The sequence below is a fragment of the Exophiala xenobiotica genome (assembly GCF_000835505.1).
Source record: "Exophiala xenobiotica strain CBS 118157 unplaced genomic scaffold supercont1.4, whole genome shotgun sequence".
NCBI lineage: Eukaryota > Fungi > Ascomycota > Eurotiomycetes > Chaetothyriales > Herpotrichiellaceae > Exophiala > Exophiala xenobiotica.
In genome coordinates, this window is record NW_013562491.1 from 3,931,587 (window position 1) to 3,951,342 (window position 19,756).

The window sequence follows — 19,756 nt, forward strand, 5'->3', positions numbered from 1 at the left end:
ACAGTGAAAGAGACTGTTCAACGACCCAAGTCTTCACATATGCAATATACCGCAGTGCACTGGCCGACTGATACGAAGGCTGCGACGAGGCTGAAAATTGATGCCAAGGAAAGGCTGCGTCTCCTTGTTGTGGATGCTCGTCTCGAAAGCAACGGCAATGACAGTAACTCTGGGTCGTTGTTGCTCATCACACATATGCAGAGCCCTGCATTCGCGTGACGTTGACGAAACACCCCGCCAAAACCGTCGCTTTTCTCCTATCACACAAACCTAGTTGAGGAGGGTTTGAGGCCGGAATTAGAACCGGCCAAGATCTATATATACGGCGACACCCCCAGCCTGAAGCTGAGGACTTCAAAGCTGGCAACACCGTCATACAATCAACAGACAGCTCACAGCTCACAGCTCACCGGATCTGGTGGAATTCCATTCGAGTCATTGGCACATATTTCCTTTGCTCACCATATACTCCATTGTCTTACATGGACAGGCCTGGTGTGCCCAGCATGGCCATCGCAGACTCACCGCCGCTGCCTTCGTTATCGAGTCTCTTCCCTCATCTTCATTCCAATGCGGCAACTATCCCCTCTTCCACTGATCCCTTCACTATCACCACGACTACTGGCTTCCTACCTTGCCGCCCACCCATGCATCGTCTGCCAGCACAGTTTGACGCAATGTCCAACATACTTGACGACATGCCCATTGTGAAGGATGATGGCTCTCCTGGCTTGCTTGCTAGGTATCAACTGGGACCCTTGATCGACTCGGGCGCGCTGCCAGATCTGACCTCGCACATGGACGATTTGCGTGTCGATGTCGATAACGGAGCCGAAAAGCGATATGATCTTGAAGCCATCACCGCTCTCTTTCGCGACTATAGCTTCCTTGCAAGTGCTTATCTGCTGGAGCCTTGTTGGGAAGCCTGGTCCAAGAACAACAGTGCAGGGTATGGGCTTGGTAGAGCTGTTTTGCCTCGTTGCATTGCGGCACCGTTAGTCAAGGCTGCCGATATGTAAGTAGTGGACCCATGACCTTTGTTCCTTGCTGTGTATGACGCTGACGCCGATGTCTGCCTGCCCAGTCTCGACATCCCACCTTTCATGTCATATGCTGCATCATACGCGCTTTACAACTACAGCCTCGTCAACCCCAATCTTGGTGCCGGGGTCTACGAGAACTTAAGACTTATCCGGGCGTTCGAACACGGTCTTGATCCCAAAAGCTCCGAAGCTGGGTTCATCCTCACTCACATCCACATGGTCCAGGAGACAGGACCATTGATCCAAGGCGCCACGAATCTCTTGGCTACCATCGACAAAGCTCCGGAGGATACCCGTGCTGCGATATCCGCGTTCCAGACAATGCTAGCCTCGATGAAGCGGATCGAAGAGCACATGGAGCAGATGTGGACACATTCTCTACCGAAGGATTACATCTCCTACCGAACATTCATCTTCGGTATTACCTCGCAGTCCATGTTTCCCAACGGCGTCATTTACCAAGGTACAAAATACGGAGTTTCCAAGCCGCTGTACTTCCGAGGAGAATCGGGGGCCAATGACAGCATCATACCCTTGCTCGACCACTTGCTCGAGATTCCAATGCCCAGCAATCCGCTCTCAGACATTCTGCGAGACTTCAGACAATATCGCCCGAAGCCTCACAGGGAGTTCCTGGCTTGGGTCATGAGCAAGAGCGCAGAAGTCGGTGTCAGGGAATATTGCACTGGCCACGACGTGGCGAGTTCTGTTGCCGGATCCTCACCTCATGACTGTGACTCCGACTCCGACTCCGACTCCGACTCCATGCTTCTTTCTGTCATGTACCTCAAACTCCTGGAACATGTCCGCAGCTTCCGCTGGCGCCACTGGCTTTTCGCCAGGGAGTACATCATCAAGCGCACTCCTCATCCGACGGCGACAGGCGGTAGTCCGATCATTACGTGGTTGCCTAACCAGCTTTTCGCCGTCATGGATCTCATGGAGTCGGTGTACAAGGACAGTGGTCTCAAGAGGCTGGTCGAGGAAGGAAATGTTGATGGTCGTCCGGAGGTGAAGGTCGTCAAGGAATTGATGGAGAATGCTATTATGCAACGGGAGAGACTGGACAAGGAGGTCAAGAAGTTCTGCTCGGAGAGGGCACCTCTTCCAACGTAGTGGCATATTGAAGGCGGACTACAGGTGTACAACATGTATACGGACATCATGTTGTTTCTTGTGGTTGTGATAGACGCCTACACTTGTTCCACTGGTCATTGTAGTCTAGGGAGGCGTCCTACCCAACATTGTTCGACCAGTCACTGCAATCCAGGACCGCATCACCCTAATGTGAAGAATACCAAAATTTTGAATGAGAGTGCTCCTTTCAGACAATGCCACTTTGCTGGTCGTGAATGTCTGTGATTGTTGTCACACCACCCCCTGGCTATCCAAGGCATCATCACAGCAGAACATCATCACGCAGAACAATAACACTGGAACATCATCGCCCAAAGCCGCCTAGCGTTTTTTGGTGAGAAACATGTCGCAGAAGCCCAAAGTCATCTTGAAGGGGATGTGGCGAGCGCGGACAAGCTGGTGACAGGCCGCAAACGCATCACCCGCAGAAAATCCTATATGTACCTCGTCCTTATCCCTGGAAATCGGAGAACAATCTGTCATTCTCATTCTCACACAGACGGACTCAGTCCAGTCGAACTGATCTTGGTCTGGTTGGCCATCTGACCTTGGTCAACACTTATATATATATATATGAAAAACCCTTTGTCCAGAGTCGCATTCGCAAGCTTGCAATTCTTTGCACGCTTTCGCAGGCCTTGGACGACTCAGAGACCGTCTCCATCAGGAGACAGGCATCCAGATCGACGACTCTCTCTCTCTCTCATGGTAGTGATGTCCGGCGTGAGCTTTTTGAGGCTGTACTCCGCAAAGATTCGATCTCGCGACAGCCGCGGCTCTGGGGCTTTTATTGAGCTCTGCGTCCCATGGTTTTCTGCCGAGACAAAGGCGATGCCACAGACAGGCATCGACATTTTGAGAAAATGGACCAACAATCAGACCAGACCGACAACAAAAGTGATCTTGCGCCTTGCATCCTCGCCTTGGGACGCCTCAAGCGTCGACAGCTGTTTCCAGGCCGCTTCCTCCACGACCTCATTTGCGGCCCTGTTCGCCGCGCCGCGGTCGGCAGAGTTCTTAGGAGCGCAAAGATCCGCGACTGCGCGACTGGGTGTGAAAAGAGACTACCCAACTCGAGAAGAACCGTCAGATCGCAACGAGCCACGACGTGATCGTTTCCCGGGTGGTGCCTCCATGATCCATCAGCACAAAGGGCGACTGCTGCCTCAACATTGCAAGACAGCGCTTCGAAATCACCACTTTTCACACTCCTAAACTGTCAAGACTGAAGATTACATCTTGGACCGTTTGGCGTTCACAAAACCAGCGACGGATCTCCACACGAAAGTGAACAAGCAATACATCATGTCGAGCTGAGCCCGTACCTCTCATACAGTCGACATTCACGTCGAATTTGAGCTCAAATTCACAAGAATTCCGTCCATGATGGATTGGAGCAGGAAAAGTGACGTACCGTGGGTATATGATGAAGCGAGCACACAAATCCAGCAAAGATGTCAATGCGTTGACATTGTCGATTGTGTACGATGCCCGAGGCACGAAAGATATCAACACAATCCTTCTCGCCTACGAGTTCGAGCAGTTGGCCTCCATGGACCATGGGTCTCGAGCATCTTCCTTCATATCACCGCGCTCAGTTCCACGGCTTGGTGGGAAATGTACAATCAAGCATGAACTTGGTCCTTATTGAGGCAACCGTCGGCTGGCGTAAATTCGAAACCAGTTGGCTGAATTGAGCCGTCACCTCCACTGAGACCAGCTGGCGATATCACGAGAGGCGCCCCCACCCCACCAACGCCATCGCTTGCCCGTCATACAGGCTTGAGGCGGAGATCCTCTCATACCATCATCTATCTTCTCAGACAAGCTTGATGGCGTGTACATGAAGAGGCTGATGGTGAGCGCAACAAGCGACGACGTGATCCTTCGTGGGCTGTCTGCCGTCAACAAGGGGTGACTGCTGCATACCACTCCACGCGGTATACATATAAAAAGAAATCAACGGTGGCGCGAGCAAGACGACAATGAGGTATGTATTCTCCCTGGGCCTGTCTGTGCTGAAGCCATCGCTGACCTGTCCAGGATGATGGTCGATGTCCGTCTGGGGCGGCTGTTGGTGCTCCTGGCCCATGACTCTTGGCCGTCGGATGCGGCTGTAACGGTTTGGATCAGCATACCTAGAGTCAGTTGCAAGGTCTGCTGCGTACTTTGGGGAGCATCGACGAAAGGCGCATCCTGCGCTGCCTTTTTTGGCTGGGCCGATCTCGGTGTTTGGGTGCGGTTTCACGGACCAGCACGTCCAGATCTATTTGGGAGATTTGCTGCGTGCTTTGGGTCATTGGCGAATTACGCCGCCCCTTACAAGGTGAACGACGTCGTCACAAGATACGGCCGCACAGGTCGAAATGAGTCCATGCAAAGCATCATACGGCGGCATCGCTTGCCCTTTCGGCCTGGACGCTTTTGTCGACGCAGCTTGGTTGAACGAGCAACTCAACATTGCCACAAAACTATCCTGATTACACAATCAACATGGGTTGCTTTTGCACTGCGAGAGCTTGCAACCATGTCGACCAGGTGTGCCATCGCGCTTTATCCAAAAGCGCCATGCGTGCGTGTCTGGCGGGGACGACGAACCTCGCATGCGACTGTTTCGCTCCGACCTGTGGCAGTCGAACATCAACACGGCTCCCTCGTCAACAACGTCCTATTATTGCCTTGTGGTGGTAACGTACTCATAACTTGCCTCAGGCGTGGGGCGCTGGCCAACACGCGCCCGAGCACTTCTGGGGATACGGTTCAGCAAGCACACGCCGGTTGCTATCAAAATGCCGTTATATATGAATGGCGCCCGATCTTCCACAGCAGTCGGCCTCGAAGCAGAACCGACAGCGTGATCGGGCCGGGTCAGCGACTCAGCATTGCATATTTGGTGGACATTTGCGCTGGGCTTCTCTTCTACAAGGTGTGTCCGAAGGCCATGCACACACTTGCACAGCGCCATCTCCAGCCACCCAATGCAATGCCGGGTTTGACAGACCTTGGTGAAAGCGGACAATCGGGCATGGCGAAGAAGAGCCGTGCAACTCACGCAGTGGAAAGGCCCAGTTGTTCTTTTTTTCAAAGGAGCTCAAAAGGAACTCTACTCCTTCGCCGTCTGGATCTTGAGCAAACGAGAGATGACCGCCACGGACAAGTCGCCGCCAGGAATCACAAGAAGATTTCGATTGGAAGTGGCTAAAAGCGAGATCCGGTAAAGAACCGGGGCGGGCTCTCGTTGTCGTTGCAAGAGGGGTTTCCTGAGGATGGTTTGGTCATTCCCTCTCCCTCTCACACACTCTACCAGTGGGACATACCTGGACGAGCCTTGTCTTCGGCTACACGGGCATGCGCCTGTCGGGCCTAGGTGTCGACATTTTGACTTTGAAGTTCGATGCGTTCGCCGTTTGATCTCGATACAGCGTCGACAAGAGCTCTGATGGGTGTCCGCGTTTCAGAGAATGACAAGCTCCGTGTTTTGCAGATGGGCAAGACGCAAATCTGAGCCTGCGATGATGCCATCCGACGCGTGCATCCAATACTCCAGCGCCTTCGATTACGCCGGCCTGTGCTGGGTCGTCGACGTCAACCCAGCATGGGACATATAATGCCCCGAGCCTCAAATGGCGGGTTCCGACATGTCTTCTTCCACTCAAGGTCAGGACGGCTCTCCTCAAGCACGCCTTCCTGGTAATGCCGCTCCTACTCAGTCCACACAGACACCACTTCGTCATGTCCCGCTGTCGTGCATCGATCCAAGACTCCTAGGACAGCCAGCGACCATGAGTAGGCTCATCCACTCCCCAATGTTCCTGTTCATCCACTAACATTGGCCTAGCTCCTACCACCCACCCGCACCATTCATGAGTGATCACTCACACAGTACCACGCTCCAGGTTTTGACAGCAGTCAACCTGGTCCTTCACTCTGGAACAGCCCTTGGTACAGGATCTCCTCCTTCTCCTCCTCCTCCTTCTCCTCCTTCTTCTCCTCCATCCCATCTCGTCATCCTATCTTGTCATGTCTTTCTCTGAACGGAAAAACATGGCTTTAACTCCGATCCCGTGAGAGATCTTGCCGCAGACCAGATTGTACACCCGTTGGAAGTAAGTTCATGACTCAAAGATCTAACATTTAGATCAACGCTGACTCTGCCTGTTACAGGGATATCCTAGCCACTTTTACATGTCTGCTGGTGCTGAGCGCCGTGAAGTGAGCGAATCCTTTCGAAGTACGGCCAGATTGTGAAGAACTGCGAATTCGTGCAAGGCGGTGGGATCTGGGTATCGAGTGGAGGCGCGTCAGGCACGAACAACAATGGTGCCTGGAAGATCAAGTTTGTTCGAAACACAAATCTCTCGACTGAAAGAACCGAAGTCTTATATATCAACATTCCGGACATCTTAGAAGTCGAAGATGCAGATGATCGATGAGCCATGAGAGTTCGAGGTATATAGCGGAAACATGAAAGATTTGAAAGCTGATCACCTGCTCACTATGGCAATTCAATTTGCTTTCTTGTCCTTGCCGTGTTTGGCTTTGCCCTTGACCAATGATCTGAGGATCAACCAGAGCCACCAAAGGGTATTGCTTGCCTTGCCCGCATCGTAATCTTGTGGTCGGTCGCCAATCTCTGCCATGGCGCAGACCAGGTCGGCCAACTCCTTCTGCACTTTGTAATGTAAATATGCAGCGATGAGGTCAAGGCCATTCGTTATGCCACCTGCCAAAGAAGGAGGTCAGTTGAAAGGAATCGGCGACAAGAATTTGAGTGGGAGGGAGAAGGAAGGGGAGTTAGTGCCTCGCGGAATATTGATCTGGGGCAATCACGACATGTGCACCAAAGCCTGGTCCCACCACAGTGGTAGCAGAGTCTGTGCCCCTTGCACCGAAGCCTGGAATGAGAGAGGCGTGAGGCAAGAAGCGGATCAAGGACTTATGGATCAAGCAAATGCATAAACAGTCGACACTCACCAGACGTCCAAACCCGGCCGTCTCTCTCCCACCGCCTGTCGACGAACTTTGCGGCAGGGAACTTCACCTTCAACTTTGGTAGCAATCCCCTAGGCCCGGTCACTCTCTTTCCGTCCAGAAGACCAGCATAACCGGCAGGGAAATTCCCGGTGCATATGATCAAGAAGTCAGTTCTGTCGAATTTCTGGTGTGCGCGAAGAAAGTCTACCACCGCTCGGTCAGGAATAGCATTCGGATCTGGGCCAGGAATGAGCAAGACGTCGAGTTGACCTGGTTGCACGGCTGGGGAAGTCAACGAGTCTGTGATGGGTAGTGTTGTTGAGGATGTCATCGGTACGTGCGAGTCAGGACCAGACTGACTGATGTAGTGAATTGATACTGGGATGGCGAGGTCAAGCAGTGGTTGAGGCAGGCCGCATGCGTTGAGATAGTCCGGCGCGAGCATGCCGAATGCGTCGATGCCCGCGGCGTCGAGGAGCTGGACGGGCGGTATCAGCAGCATGCCGACGCGGAGTGAGGTGGACTTTGCGGTGGTGGTCATAGTTTGTCTTGACAATTCGACGAATGCTCAACATGTACGACGGTGCAGACAAATTCGAGGGAAACGTAGTATGGCAACCCTCCCACAGAATTGGTCGCTGTTCTCCAGCTGCCTACTTTTATACTTCAAGGTGCTCGCCGCAATGATTGTTTCTGAAGCTCTAGCGGCGGTCGGTAAGCATATCATCAAAGGACCTCAAAGTCGGCGAGAGATGGTCGCCATTCGCCGCTGCGAAGGGTATTATCTCGGGTTGATGCCCTCGGTCTGAGCATATATCAGGCTCCAGCATTTCTTACAGGCTCGCTAGGCGAGTATTTAGCCGCACGGTTGATGATTGGCTGACAGGAGGCTGCAGTGAAGACTCGAACTGGAGCTTCAACGATTGAGCCAAGATGGCCTGACAGGGCATCACAGAACTTGCGGCTCAAATTGAGGCCGATTTGTCTCAATTGGGAAGGATTCCTGAACTGGGAACACAGAGTGGCAACGTTCATCCAGGATTCGGCCTGGGTCTGTCCGCGTCCAATCAGAGTGGCAGACAGACAACCTCAAGCACGGAGCTGTTTTGCTGCTTGAATCCATTAATATTTGGCGACGGCAGCAGCCACAACTGGCCAGTGCTTTGTTTACATATCATAAAGAAATTCTCTTTTATGTCAAATTTCTCTTCTCAAAGGAAACTTGACCTCTGATGTTTGGCAGGACAATCGCACGGTAAGTCACCTCACCTGTGGCCATGACTGCTTTCACAGAATTGATGTCACTCTGCACTGTCCAGTCCAGTTTCCTGGCGTCTCTTGTAGGTCGAAGAAAGAAAGCAAGCTGCTGAAGGTCAACCTGATGAACCCAGGCCCTGTTTGTGTTGGCTGGATGTCCGAAGTGATGAAGCGTGTCTACTATGTTTAGGTAAGGACTATGGAGTGTGAGTAATTGTGGGAAGTCAGTGGTAGGTCAGTCACGTGGTCAGTGGATGTCCAATTGGGCAGCTTTAGCGAGCGGACCGGGCTGAAAAAGTCCGGCGCTATACCTGATCCATGACATGGACGTCGAATCAGGGCGTATCATGGCGTCTCGCTTCGTCCTCGACCTTCACCTTCACCTTCACCATCACCATCACCAACCACCATCTTTTTGCCAACTCCGTCGATTTCACCTCACCAGCACCAGTTCCTCGTTAATTCATCTCGCTAGCTCGCGGCCGATCTCATTCATCTCCCCTTCTCGTTCTCTTCCTCTTTCCTCCCTTCTTCTCACATATCATGTCACCTCTATTTAACATGCGACGTTTCTCCCGCAGCAACTCCATCCATAATCGTGAAGCTCCCCAGTCACCGCCAACATCATTTACACCGCCACTCACTCACGCACCAATGTTGCCAAACGGGACTGCCGGGTCTCATCAGGATTCTGGCCACTCCAGGCCTGTCTCTGTCAACACTGGGTCTAGCTTCGATTTTGCAAATCGCCCTCCAGCACAGTACCAGATGACGTCTTTGCCATCCAGTTCCATCGGCAATCTGTCACGCACAGATCAGATTGTCCTGCGACATTTCTGGGAGGTCAAGGACGAAGAGAACAAAGCTAGAGACTTGCACTTTGTGAGTAGCCGATCTGAGCTGAACACCACCTGACGCACAACTAACGACTTCCGAAAAGCTCAAATTCCCTTTCTTCTCCCAATATCCCAACCACCAGGATCTCATCCCATATTGCGAGATCTACCACCTGGTCAAGACATCGCCTGGTGCCAAAATCATCAGCTTGGGCAGCGCCAACAACGGCGTCTACATTGGGTAAGTCTGCATTGCAAAACGGACCGTCACACGTGTCATGTCGTGTACTGTCGTGTCGAGTTATCTCCAACACCAAGGATTGTTGCTTGTCACACACGAAGCCCAAGCCACGTTGTGTCTGCAACTTGTGCTGCATGCCTGACTTTGCCACAGATTCGAACTCTTCTCCGGATCTCAACTGCACATTGACATGGACGATTCCTGGCAGAACATCTCCCACCACCGAGTCTCTTTCAAATCATACGAGAAGATGCTCAAGGATCCCGTGTCCGATTCCACTTTCAAGTCCTGGCCCAAACCACTTACCATCGAATTTCTCGAAGAGCAGTATCAGCGCTGGATGCTCGATCTGACCAGTTTCTGCTGGGACACCGCCGAAGTCAGGGAGTTGGGCGGTATCGGAAGCGGCGAAGGCAGCGTCCAGGGAGATCTCAAAGACGAAATGATGTAAAATTGTCACTCCCCTGCCCTTGCATGCATGTTGGAAGCAGCTCTGCCGATAACGTCTGGCCTTATCGGCTTCCGACTTTCGAATCGGACTGTTTTCAGCAGAACCGGCACGGACATTGCCCCGGCCAACGACGGAAACGGAAAGCCGCATAGCCAAAAAGGCATCCGCAAAAGGCGACAAAGTTTTGTGGCGCTCACTGTTTGCCAAATCTTCAGCCTGATGCAGTCTCAGAGCATGCCAGACAATGCGGCGATCGAAATGCGGTTTTAACTTCTTCATTTCTGCTCTCACGATGACGACTCACGACACACGAAAAGCGAACACGCCTTGCTTTTAGCAAAGAACTTGAGAACGTAGATAATTCATAATTTTGCCTGGATACCCTGGAAAAACGAAGGCGTGCAAAGTTGGACATTGGAAACTGCGTGGGGAATGAAATGGCTTTCGCAAAAAGATTGTACGCCCGGGGTCGGTGTTGCTTTTGGAGTACGAGATGGTGGCGTTGGACAGGTTCGCTCTCGTCTTGAAAAACAGATAGTGATAGGATTGTGAATGAAAGACAAACATGACTACCAAAGACCGTGCCCTACAGGCTCTTCAGCCTTGTTTTCAGCCCCAGACGCAATTGACGCTCGGAGACCATATCAAGGAAAATCGTGAATCATGTCATTGCTACTTGACGTATCGTAAAAGAGGCCGTAAAGTCGTCGTATTCATCACTGTGCATGTGCCCATGCCATCCTGATACATCAAAAGTTCCTTTAACCCAGAAAAACTCGTCGTTACCCAGGCGCCTGACCGTCCCTCGCATACAAACAAGGCGTAACGGGACCATCAAAGGTGCCGTGTAGAGAACGTGTGTCATTCGTCACGTCTCACAATCGCCGCTCATTAGCCCCCGAAGGTCAAGCGGCATCGTGCATAACGGCCTGGCCGTGATCCGAGGGAAGCCTTATGAGACTTGGTACTTGTGACCTGGTACATCCTTGCAAGGCTGCAACAAAAGGGAATAAACGAGTGTAGACAACCCAATCTGACATAGCTAGTACCAGACTACCAACTCATAAACCTCGATAAAGGTGGACAGAACAAAACGCTGTAGAACTCACATGCGCCAAGCAGACAATATCCCTGTCGTTGAAGGAATGAACGTAGGCGGTGAACAGAGGTGATGGAAAGCAGCTAGGCTTTAGCCTAACAGACGTGGTAAGGTCAAGTAGACCTGTGATTAGTCGCAGCGACTAACCAAGTACCGGCAATCTTTGCTTTGCCGGACATCGTACGTATGAGAGGAAGCGACACAACTCATCTGAGAAGTTCTTGCTTGCAATATGTTTCGAAATCAGCCATGGAGTCTCTAGCGACTTTGCCGATGTTCATGACCTTGACATTGTGTTCGACTGTCTGACATTTTCCGAAATGGATCCGGCTGGACGCAGTCAAGGTCTGGTCCTCAAACATGTCGACCGCGATGGGCTTCTTTTCGAAATGAGACTCTTTGGGCAAAGGCCGCGGAACTGCTGATCCATTCGGATACACGATAGCATGAGCTTGCTTCTCAATTTCACCCACTTTCTTTTCGCCAACCCCATTGTTGCCGTAGGAGCTGATGGGCACGCATAAGGAGTATCCCTGCCGCTGCCGCCATACAATCATACGTCTTGTACCACCGACGATCTTTTCTCCTTTGTATCCATCAATCACGTCCGGTTTGGTCTTATTTGACTTTGATTTGCCTTGTTGTAGCCCAAGACTGTGGTGAAGGACGATGGAGAACACCCGGCCGGGAACGAAGAACACGTTGGCATTTTGCTTGCGGTACCGCCGATCAAGCTCGACAGTGTTATCAGGTCGGAAGTCAGCATTAAGTCCCTGATTTGCCGTAGGGAATCTCCGCCTGATTTCGGGATCATAGTAAGAATCCCTAGATCTCCCGAGGGGCGCCCTGTCGGTTTGTGGATCACGGTCTTGAGATTCGTGTGCATAGGGGAGCGGTTTGAAAGCAGTAGACCGTGGATTTGATGGAAAAGCGACTGAAGGCCTTCTAGTCTGGGTCATGCCTGGCCCACTGCTTGGAACTGAATTAGTCGGATAAGAATTGCCTACCGCCGGCTGACCCTGCGTGTTGGTCACTCGATAGCCCGCTGACCCAGTCGGCATAGTGGAAGGGTATGCAGGTGAATGCTGGATCCCTTGATCTCGTGAAGTTCCTGTCGCATCCCCAAAAGCATTTGAGCTCTTCTCCGAACGAGGACGTATCCGTTCTTCATACCGATCGCACTCGGCATAGAAAGCCTGTGAATCTTCTGAGTGTGGAGTTGCAAGCTCTTGAAAGTATTGAGCTCGGCCATCTGAATTGAAGTCTCGGCACGTTTTGAGGAGAACCAATCGCTGAATGCACTGCTTAGCCAAAATAATCTCTCCGATCTTTGCTGCCTTAGACGCGGCGTCGAGAAGATCTTTAAGACTTGTGTCGAAGACGGCCTTGTGGCGTTTGATATAGTCGTGACATTCTGGGAACCTTGCTAAAGGGATTTCAACGAAGTCGCTGACAGTCCTATCCAACTCAAGGTCTTCAACATTGAAACCACTTCGTGCTCTAGTGTTCGCGGACTGGGTTGGCAGTGCTGTTCGATTTGTACCTCGGTGCTCATCGTAGGACATATTTCTTGACCTGTCAGTCACGATCTGAGTCTGGTTGCCGGATGGATTGGAGCCTTGACGATCATCCCTGCGACGGTCATCGTGGTATTGTCGGCTAGCCCTCGGAGGCCCCCGAGGGGCTGCTATCTCATAGTGCTCATCCTGGGGAGAATACGAATATGTCACCTGGCGATCATACCTACATTGAGATGAGTATAACATTGAAAGGAGAATCATAGGCGGCTAGCATACTGTGAGGATGTTTGCTCTGGAGTCGATGACCGCTGCGTGTAGATTGCTTGCTTATTGTAGCTGCCATGACCTTGGTCTCTGTCAGGTGGCTCCGGTTTCTGCTCCGATTGCCGTCGTGCTGTCCTGGGTATTGCACGGCTAGTAGCAATTGTCAGTCGACTCAGGGCACTTGCTGTATATTGTTGTAATATACCTTTGACTGGGAGGGTCTATTGTGTTTGGGATCGGTATGATCCTTCTAGTACCTTTTGTTTCGAAACAATAACGACCTTGTCCGCATAAGCTAGGGGCCACGACCGTCTGGGAATAGCCTACCTTGGGAGACGACGACGCGTACTTCACTTCCGTCACTGGCCCTCCTCCAGTCACTGCCAAACCTCGCGATAGGGTCATATGGTGCTGATGATGCCATGTGAGTCCATCGGGGTTGTTGACTATCACATCGGAAATAGCTCCCCAGAGATTGCATGAGATGATGGTGGTATATCTAGCCATCGACCGCCATGAGCCGCATGTGCTCGGTTGAAAAGCAGCTGAAACCGTAGTAGGTCTTCGGCAAGAAGCGCAGGGATGAGCAATTCCGACCTTACTTGGTTCATCGCTCGGTGGAACGGGCATCTTCGTTGATGGCATCCTTTGGCGCCGTCAAGAGTGCAGTAGTGAGTCTCGACGATACCTTTACCGACGATGGCCGCAACTTGCCTGGTGGTTTGCAAGCATGAGCGTGGGAGAGTCGGTCCATGTGAGTGGTTCCCGACGTCGAGGCCAGTCGTGTTTGATCCCGGAGAAAGGCAGGAGCCTTCCTTATCCGGCTTGTCAGCTGGAGGAGGAGGGGGGTGGGTGTGTGAAATGAAATGAGGATTGTCAGACGCGAATTTCCTGTCGAAGTCGACGAGTTCTGTAATTGGCGCGTGCATGGTTACACAACAGGATGCCGGAAATAGGAGGATGATGAGGAAGAGGATGAGGATAAGAAGGAGGAGAACGAGGGTGCAGGGTTGATTGAGTACCTAGGAGGCCAGCAGGCGACATTCGGTAGATGGGCGACAGGTGACGGCGAGTCGTGACAGAGGATGATGGAGGGCTCACTGGGCTCTCTAGGCGCCAACTAACGGACCTGGTAGGCTCGTGGCTCGGTAGGCTGAGAATGAATCAAGCCCATCATAGCCTAAGCTCGTATTTCGAAGGACTCCCGGCACGGCACAGCCATTTAATCCCCGTACATTTTTGTGCTTTTCCACTCCTTGAACGTGTCCACGCTTGTGCTCCTGCTTTCTCCCACAGACCTCGAGATGCTTTTTCTAGCCGTGATCAAATTCGCACGTCCTATCATGGCTTCCCTGGACTCCGTATGGCCATGGCGAAAGGCGCCCTGGCAATATGGCATCCTCTCAGGTTATCATGGCTCGATCACCACATCCTGGCCCTGCCTCGTCGTCCAAGTTCTTCTTACCCTTTGTTTGTTTTGTAGTCGCGATATGCTTGCCCTCCCCTGCGCGCTTCAAGCCTGGTCTCTACTCCCTTGACTGTCTGCCAAAGTCTCCCACCATCTGCCTCTCTTCTACTACTCCTTTCTGCCACAGCATCCTGTCTGGTTGACTTGGAGAGCTGCTGATGGAAGCCACCTCTTGCAATCCTCAATGGCCTCATGGCCCAATCACTGCATGCTGGGCAGTGTCCATTCACCGTGAGACACTGACAGCACATTTGCTGTGCTACGACACCAACTGACACGCGGTTCAGGCACAATTCGCCCTCCCAGATTTCTCCTCAATCCTCCCTAGACACGTTACCTTTTCCAGATTACGCTGTTCCTCCGGAGATGCACCATGTAAAGTACGACACCGCCGCTCCAAGTGCTTTCGAAGAAGGAAGCAGCAACGAGCGTGTGAATACTCCAATGGAGCTTGAACTGAGTCTGACGGATCGGCCTGCTCAATGGGAATACACCACATCCCCTAGAAAGAGCCTCTCGGTCGCTAGTGAAGCAGATCACTATCATCACGGTTCGGCTTCTCCTGAGCCTGTGGACAAGGCCATCCAGTTCGTGCGCGACTTCCGGAACCTGAACCGGCTGCGAAACAATGTTCAGAAACTCAGGATCCGTGCAAGGGATAAAAGAAATCAAATGAAGTTCGCGAGGGACGAGGTGTACAAAACATCTGCGAAGTTGTTACGAGCCAGTCAGTTGCAACAGGATATACACGAACAGGTACAATCCTTACAAGAAAGCGTACGAGAAATGGGTAAACAAGAGATTTTAGTCGACTGGTTGGAGAGCCAATTGATACCAGCCGAGTGGGCTTTGAAGGAAGCCGAGCAAGAATTGTATGGAGTCGTCGCCGGAGAGCCTGCCCTTGACCAGGATGAGTTTCAAGTTGATGTCCGGTCATTTCCAGACACCTCATCTTACGTACCAGATGCTATCGACGCAATGAACACGCCGTACCCACCACATGAGCTTGTGGCCGAGGAACGGCTGGCAGCATTAGACTCATCCGATTCGCAATTGAGAACGCGCCTTGAGAAGCTGGACAATGATTACGCTGCAATTGCGCAAGATGCCAGGATGCGAGCTGCGGCCGGTGTGCCTCTGGACGATTTCTCACAGAATTTTATTGCTGCTTATCCTAACCGTCGCGGAGATCTGGTGAAAGACTTAGCTGCGATCTCCAAAGAGAAACGCGTTCTTCAATCGGATTCCATGCTTACCAGCCGACCTACCTCGCCCACTGAAGCTCTCCTTCGTTTTGACCAATTTTCTGGTGGCGACACTGATTTGCGCCTACAGACCTGGGAACACAACGACGATGAGACATTACAACTACAGGACGAAGAATACGAAGCGCGGAAGGACGACCTTGCTCCATTATTAGCTCATGCAACATTGACCAACATGAAGGACATCGATAGGACAATGTCTACTGTAGGCTTGGAGGAGAACGACTATATAACTTCGAATCAAGAGAACAACGAGAGTACGGACGGCCTTGCTAGCTTTGTGTCGAAGTGGCTACTTGGGTGCATCACGGCCTCATGGTGGACTGTTATTCGATTTGCATTTCAGAATTATCTTGACAACAGACTTTCCTACACGGCAATGGTCAGATATGTTACGGACATGTGGTCTCGAGAGGAAGGCCTTCCGGTTTCGCGGTTTGGTTCCTTCACAGACTTGAAGAGTGTCCGAACATCCAAGTTGCCTTCCAAGTTGCCTTCGTCCACTCAATATGTGGTCTCGCCCGCCTACAAACCAGAATGGCAAAGTCGGCAACAGAAGAGGCGGCATAGCTCTGGTGGCTCTGTTGAGCTGAGGGCCAAAACACACGTCACCTACGGTCGTCCAAATACTGAGTGATCAGCGCAATGGAGATTCACGTTCGTGGATGAAATCGCTTCAAGAGTGAATGTTTTAAGCTCAAATAAGCTCTACGGGTCCCGCTCCGATCATTCGGCTCGTCTCGCCTTCGACGGGATCCAGTTTAGACACTGTTGATCTCTTCTTGATATGGCAAGGCACATCAAAGCCGGGGGAATACGAGACGTGGATTCTCAGCAGCAATCATGGCAGTTACGGAAATGTCAACAATGATCATTCTTGGCGACAACACAGCATCTCAATTCAGCCCTCGAAGTCACACCTCATTCTTTGGCCTGTTCTGAACTTCATCACAGCAGGGGATGGGCTCTCATGGAGATGTCCCATCTCTTAACGACTAGGTGGGAGACCATCATGCGACTAAATACATTGTCCAATGACAAGGGACGGTGGAAATTGCCTTCAATCGTTCCCAAACGACCTCCTCATTTCCCAAGAGAACGGGCCCGCCAATGGATTGCATGATATTCCAAGCACTCCAAGATATTCAACTGTCAGACAACTTCAAACCTCGTTATCCCCGCTCACAAATCCTCGCAGAGCCGCATGCGATACCAAATCAAGCAAGGCAACAGGCCACGCATGCATAGAGGCAGACGGCCCTCGTGACATTTTTGGACCCTGGGGCTGCCACATCAGCAATCGGGGCTGTGTAACGTGGGGGAGATATTTTCCTGGACGTCCTGACTCCTCGTGGTTGCTTTGGTGGAAAAGGATTGGTCAGCACAACAATGACAATCAACATAATTCGAGGTCGGCTCCAAATGCACTATCGACATTTCATGATATGTCGTTTGGCATGTGCGTGAATCCAGAGGCCTATCCCTGCCAACTTCGCATCAGCTGGACGGCTTCCAGGTTGAGATCCTGACTTGTCGTACCCAGTACCGGGAATACCTTGCTCCCTTCCCTCTTCTGCTACAGTAGGACAGAGAACCACCCCTATCATTGTTTCTATGTACAACATGTCCTGCAACCAGTGATGTGCCGTCCCCAATTGAGATGGAATGGTGTGACTGCTCACCCGCACTTGCCTAGAAAGGCTTCGGAGGGAAAGAAAATGGAATTCCGTTGCCGTGTGACTTGTGTTGACGCGGCTAAAGAGTCTCCAACACAACACCTTGTGCCATCGGTTACACGTATCAGACTCGTTTGACGGCATGACTCCAAGGCCCAGGAGGCAATCGAGCTTTGGGCGACAAGCTGATTTCTTCCTAGTCACTATCGTCCCCGAATCAGGCGCCTCTGGAAGGAGGTGAGGCCGGTTTACCATTGCTGTTTTCAGAATTCAGCGTCCTGTGTGGTAAGTTCTAGGGTACTGACCCTGAGGCTATTGGTCAATTCTTGATTCATGCCTCGAAATTCGTCGCTTTACATTGGGTACTCACCGCTGCCACTGGGCCAATCCTCTGAACGATGGCTAGTACTACAGATGGTGTTTGCCAAGGCAAGGCTGTGGGAGACAGATGATGACAATATGACAAGGCACGAGGCTGGGGAGAGTGGATTGCTACCCTCGAGCTACCCAAAGCAAAGCCAACCCGATCTTGCAGATCAAGGCACCGGCGACCAATTTAGCTTGCCAACTGCATGTCGACATTTGAAATGTCACAGCCAAGAATAAATACTCGATTGCATCCCGCACCAAGCTGTAAACAGGACAAGAAGGCAACCACTATACCCAAAGCAATGCCACACAACTTTGATTCAACCTCGCCTTCAATCCAGGTCTTCCTGGAGTACAGTGACCGTAGGACCCCATGGGTGTCACTCTCAGCATGGCCGAGGACAACCGATCAATCATGAGCTCACCCAGCAATGAAAAGGACGTCTGCCAGTGTCTCGAAACGATGAACTCTGCCTGAGTACAAGACAGCCGCATCTTGCGCGACATCGTTTGAATGCCGAGGAAGCCAAGCAAGCATCCGCAACATGAACGTATAATAATGCCGTGTGGCCTTGTCTCTTCATTGTGGAGCAGATACAACTCGGCCAGCAGCCATTTCCTGCAACGCCTTGTTGGCTTCGGCTTGCCAATACCGGCGGAAATAGGACATCGACTTCTGGCTGATCTTGCCCACGTTCTTCACCTTGACATTGTACTCGATACTGAAGACTTTGTCGAAGCGGATGCGACTGGCCGGATCGAGCTTCTTGTCTTCTCCTGCCTTGTCGACCACGATTGGCATTTTCTGCATCCGTGGTTCCCCGGGCAGCGATATGGGCTTACTTCCGTCCATGTGGATGATCGCATGCGCCTGCACATCTGCCGCATTGAAACCCGGCCTCGTCACTCCCAGGCCTCGATATGTGTTGATCGGTACCGCCCAGCAGAACCCGTGACATTCCCTGACGACAGCAAAGCGACGGATGTGGCTGAAGACCTCGGACCGGTGCATGCCGGAGCTCGTACTTCCCACGCTCTTCAAGTATTCGTTACCAGATGTAGCGTTCTCATGCCAAAGCATGATGAAAACACGACCGAAGCTGAACCATCTGGCATCTTTCACGTAGTACCCCTGTTGCAGTGGGGTCATGAATGTAGAGATCGAATCTCCAGACCGTGCCTCATCCACGCTGGGAAGAGACGGATTGTGAGCGCTCTGGCGACGATGATGGCTGCGAGTGGGCGATAGAATGAGACGCTCCACGGAAAAAGCTGTGGATCTGTCGTCTCTCATTTGTGCTCTCCTGCCTGAACGTCTTACAGTTCGTTCCACTTGGTCCATAAGTTCCTGAAAAGTCCCATTGTCGTGGTTTCCTTGATCTTCGTCCATCAGAGCCTCAAAGAAGTCCTCATGTTCCTCCTCGCTGAGGCTATTGTGCTGTCTTGCCAAGAGGTAAAGCCTGCCACAAGCATTCCGAAGCTGGAACTTACCCTCCAGTTGGAATTTGACCGCTTCGAGCAGAAAGCAAAAGTCCTGTACATCGAACAAGTCACGATGCTCTGCAAGAAATTCCGCATCACGGCTCGGGTCATTGGCCCAGGTGTGAATGAGACCACGGGCATTCTCGTCCAGGCTCAAAGCCCCAAGAGCAATTGAGGCTTCCTCCGAGACGGCACCAGCATGAGAGGGAGCGCCTACACAGGGTTTCAAATTAGTATCCGATCGAAGAAGTCGCAGTGACGCTCACCTTCGGGTCCATCCTCGGAGGGAGCCTTTCCTTTTCCTTTTGCTGCTGTTTCAAGTTCCTCGGACTGTTGATCCTCTTCGAAGGCTGCCCGTTCACTTTCGCCGTCTTCAGCGCTGGAGTTAGATTTGGGTTTGAAATCAGGCGGCAAGTAGCCTGGCTTCCTCCTATTCCCGGCCATCATGCAATTTGACGCCCAACGAATGGCTGTATTTCATCTCCGTCTAGTACACTTTCAGGGTTCTTGTCAGTCCTGACCAGTTGAATGATTTGCCAGGATGCCATACCGACTTTCGGATTAGAGCGCCGGCTGTTACGACTCGAGCTCACAGAATTGTCCCGACTACATCCACGACAATCAGCTTCGCATCGCGTGGGTTTTCTGATATAGCAGGCTACCAATAGATAGCG

General features: G+C 51.9%; 6 protein-coding genes across 6 annotated transcripts; 3 read left to right on the forward strand and 3 right to left on the reverse strand.

Moving 5' to 3' along the window:
• Window positions 1-331: 331 nt before the first annotated feature.
• On the forward strand, window positions 332-2,357 carry PV05_07647 (uncharacterized protein). Its single transcript, XM_013460491.1, has 2 exons — window positions 332-1,015; window positions 1,085-2,357. The coding sequence occupies exons 1-2, from the start codon at window positions 483-485 to the stop codon at window positions 2,157-2,159; spliced, it is 1,608 nt and encodes a 535-aa protein (XP_013315945.1). The 5' UTR covers window positions 332-482; the 3' UTR covers window positions 2,160-2,357.
• Window positions 2,358-5,047: 2,690 nt separating this feature from the next.
• On the reverse strand, window positions 5,048-7,916 carry PV05_07648 (uncharacterized protein). The gene is made up of 2 exons (XM_013460492.1): window positions 7,155-7,916; window positions 5,048-6,903 (listed from the first exon to the last, which is right to left on the reverse strand). Exons 1-2 carry the CDS (start codon window positions 7,693-7,695, stop codon window positions 6,686-6,688), a joined length of 759 nt encoding a protein of 252 aa, XP_013315946.1. The 5' UTR covers window positions 7,696-7,916; the 3' UTR covers window positions 5,048-6,685.
• Window positions 7,917-8,805: 889 nt separating this feature from the next.
• PV05_07649 (uncharacterized protein) lies at window positions 8,806-10,498 on the forward strand. Its single transcript, XM_013460493.1, has 3 exons — window positions 8,806-9,293; window positions 9,352-9,488; window positions 9,642-10,498. The coding sequence occupies exons 1-3, from the start codon at window positions 8,955-8,957 to the stop codon at window positions 9,937-9,939; spliced, it is 774 nt and encodes a 257-aa protein (XP_013315947.1). The 5' UTR covers window positions 8,806-8,954; the 3' UTR covers window positions 9,940-10,498.
• A 96-nt stretch (window positions 10,499-10,594) lies between these two features.
• On the reverse strand, window positions 10,595-13,841 carry PV05_07650 (uncharacterized protein). The gene is made up of 4 exons (XM_013460494.1): window positions 13,150-13,841; window positions 13,028-13,103; window positions 12,835-12,972; window positions 10,595-12,781 (listed from the first exon to the last, which is right to left on the reverse strand). The coding sequence occupies exons 1-4, from the start codon at window positions 13,301-13,303 to the stop codon at window positions 11,245-11,247; spliced, it is 1,905 nt and encodes a 634-aa protein (XP_013315948.1). The 5' UTR covers window positions 13,304-13,841; the 3' UTR covers window positions 10,595-11,244.
• A 402-nt stretch (window positions 13,842-14,243) lies between these two features.
• PV05_07651 (uncharacterized protein) lies at window positions 14,244-17,886 on the forward strand. The gene is made up of 2 exons (XM_013460495.1): window positions 14,244-14,521; window positions 14,578-17,886. The coding sequence occupies exons 1-2, from the start codon at window positions 14,475-14,477 to the stop codon at window positions 16,190-16,192; spliced, it is 1,662 nt and encodes a 553-aa protein (XP_013315949.1). The 5' UTR covers window positions 14,244-14,474; the 3' UTR covers window positions 16,193-17,886.
• PV05_07652 (uncharacterized protein) lies at window positions 17,777-19,526 on the reverse strand (the record flags this gene model as incomplete). The annotated part of the gene is made up of 2 exons (XM_013460496.1): window positions 17,777-19,295; window positions 19,349-19,526. The coding sequence occupies 2 exons, from the start codon at window positions 19,524-19,526 to the stop codon at window positions 18,181-18,183; spliced, it is 1,293 nt and encodes a 430-aa protein (XP_013315950.1). The 3' UTR covers window positions 17,777-18,180.
• Window positions 19,527-19,756: the final 230 nt, after the last annotated feature.

Coding starts and splice junctions, on each gene's coding strand:
- PV05_07648 (XM_013460492.1), bottom strand. CDS start 7,695: ATGACCACCACCGCAAAGTCCACCTCACTCCGCGTCGGCATGCTGCTG. Junction 6,904..7,154: donor CGGCCGGGTTTGGACGTCTG/GTGAGTGTCGAC, acceptor CTTCTTTGGCAG/GTGGCATAACGAATGGCCTT.
- PV05_07651 (XM_013460495.1), top strand. CDS start 14,475: ATGGCCTCATGGCCCAATCACTGCATGCTGGGCAGTGTCCATTCACC. Junction 14,522..14,577: donor CTGGGCAGTGTCCATTCACC/GTGAGACACTGA, acceptor CACGCGGTTCAG/GCACAATTCGCCCTCCCAGA.
- PV05_07650 (XM_013460494.1), bottom strand. CDS start 13,303: ATGCAATCTCTGGGGAGCTATTTCCGATGTGATAGTCAACAACCCCGA. Junction 12,973..13,027: donor ATAGACCCTCCCAGTCAAAG/GTATATTACAAC, acceptor AATTGCTACTAG/CCGTGCAATACCCAGGACAG. Junction 12,782..12,834: donor CCAGAGCAAACATCCTCACA/GTATGCTAGCCG, acceptor ATCTCAATGTAG/GTATGATCGCCAGGTGACAT.
- PV05_07649 (XM_013460493.1), top strand. CDS start 8,955: ATGTCACCTCTATTTAACATGCGACGTTTCTCCCGCAGCAACTCCATC. Junction 9,294..9,351: donor AAGCTAGAGACTTGCACTTT/GTGAGTAGCCGA, acceptor ACTTCCGAAAAG/CTCAAATTCCCTTTCTTCTC. Junction 9,489..9,641: donor AACAACGGCGTCTACATTGG/GTAAGTCTGCAT, acceptor ACTTTGCCACAG/ATTCGAACTCTTCTCCGGAT.
- PV05_07647 (XM_013460491.1), top strand. CDS start 483: ATGGACAGGCCTGGTGTGCCCAGCATGGCCATCGCAGACTCACCGCCG. Junction 1,016..1,084: donor TTAGTCAAGGCTGCCGATAT/GTAAGTAGTGGA, acceptor CTGCCTGCCCAG/TCTCGACATCCCACCTTTCA.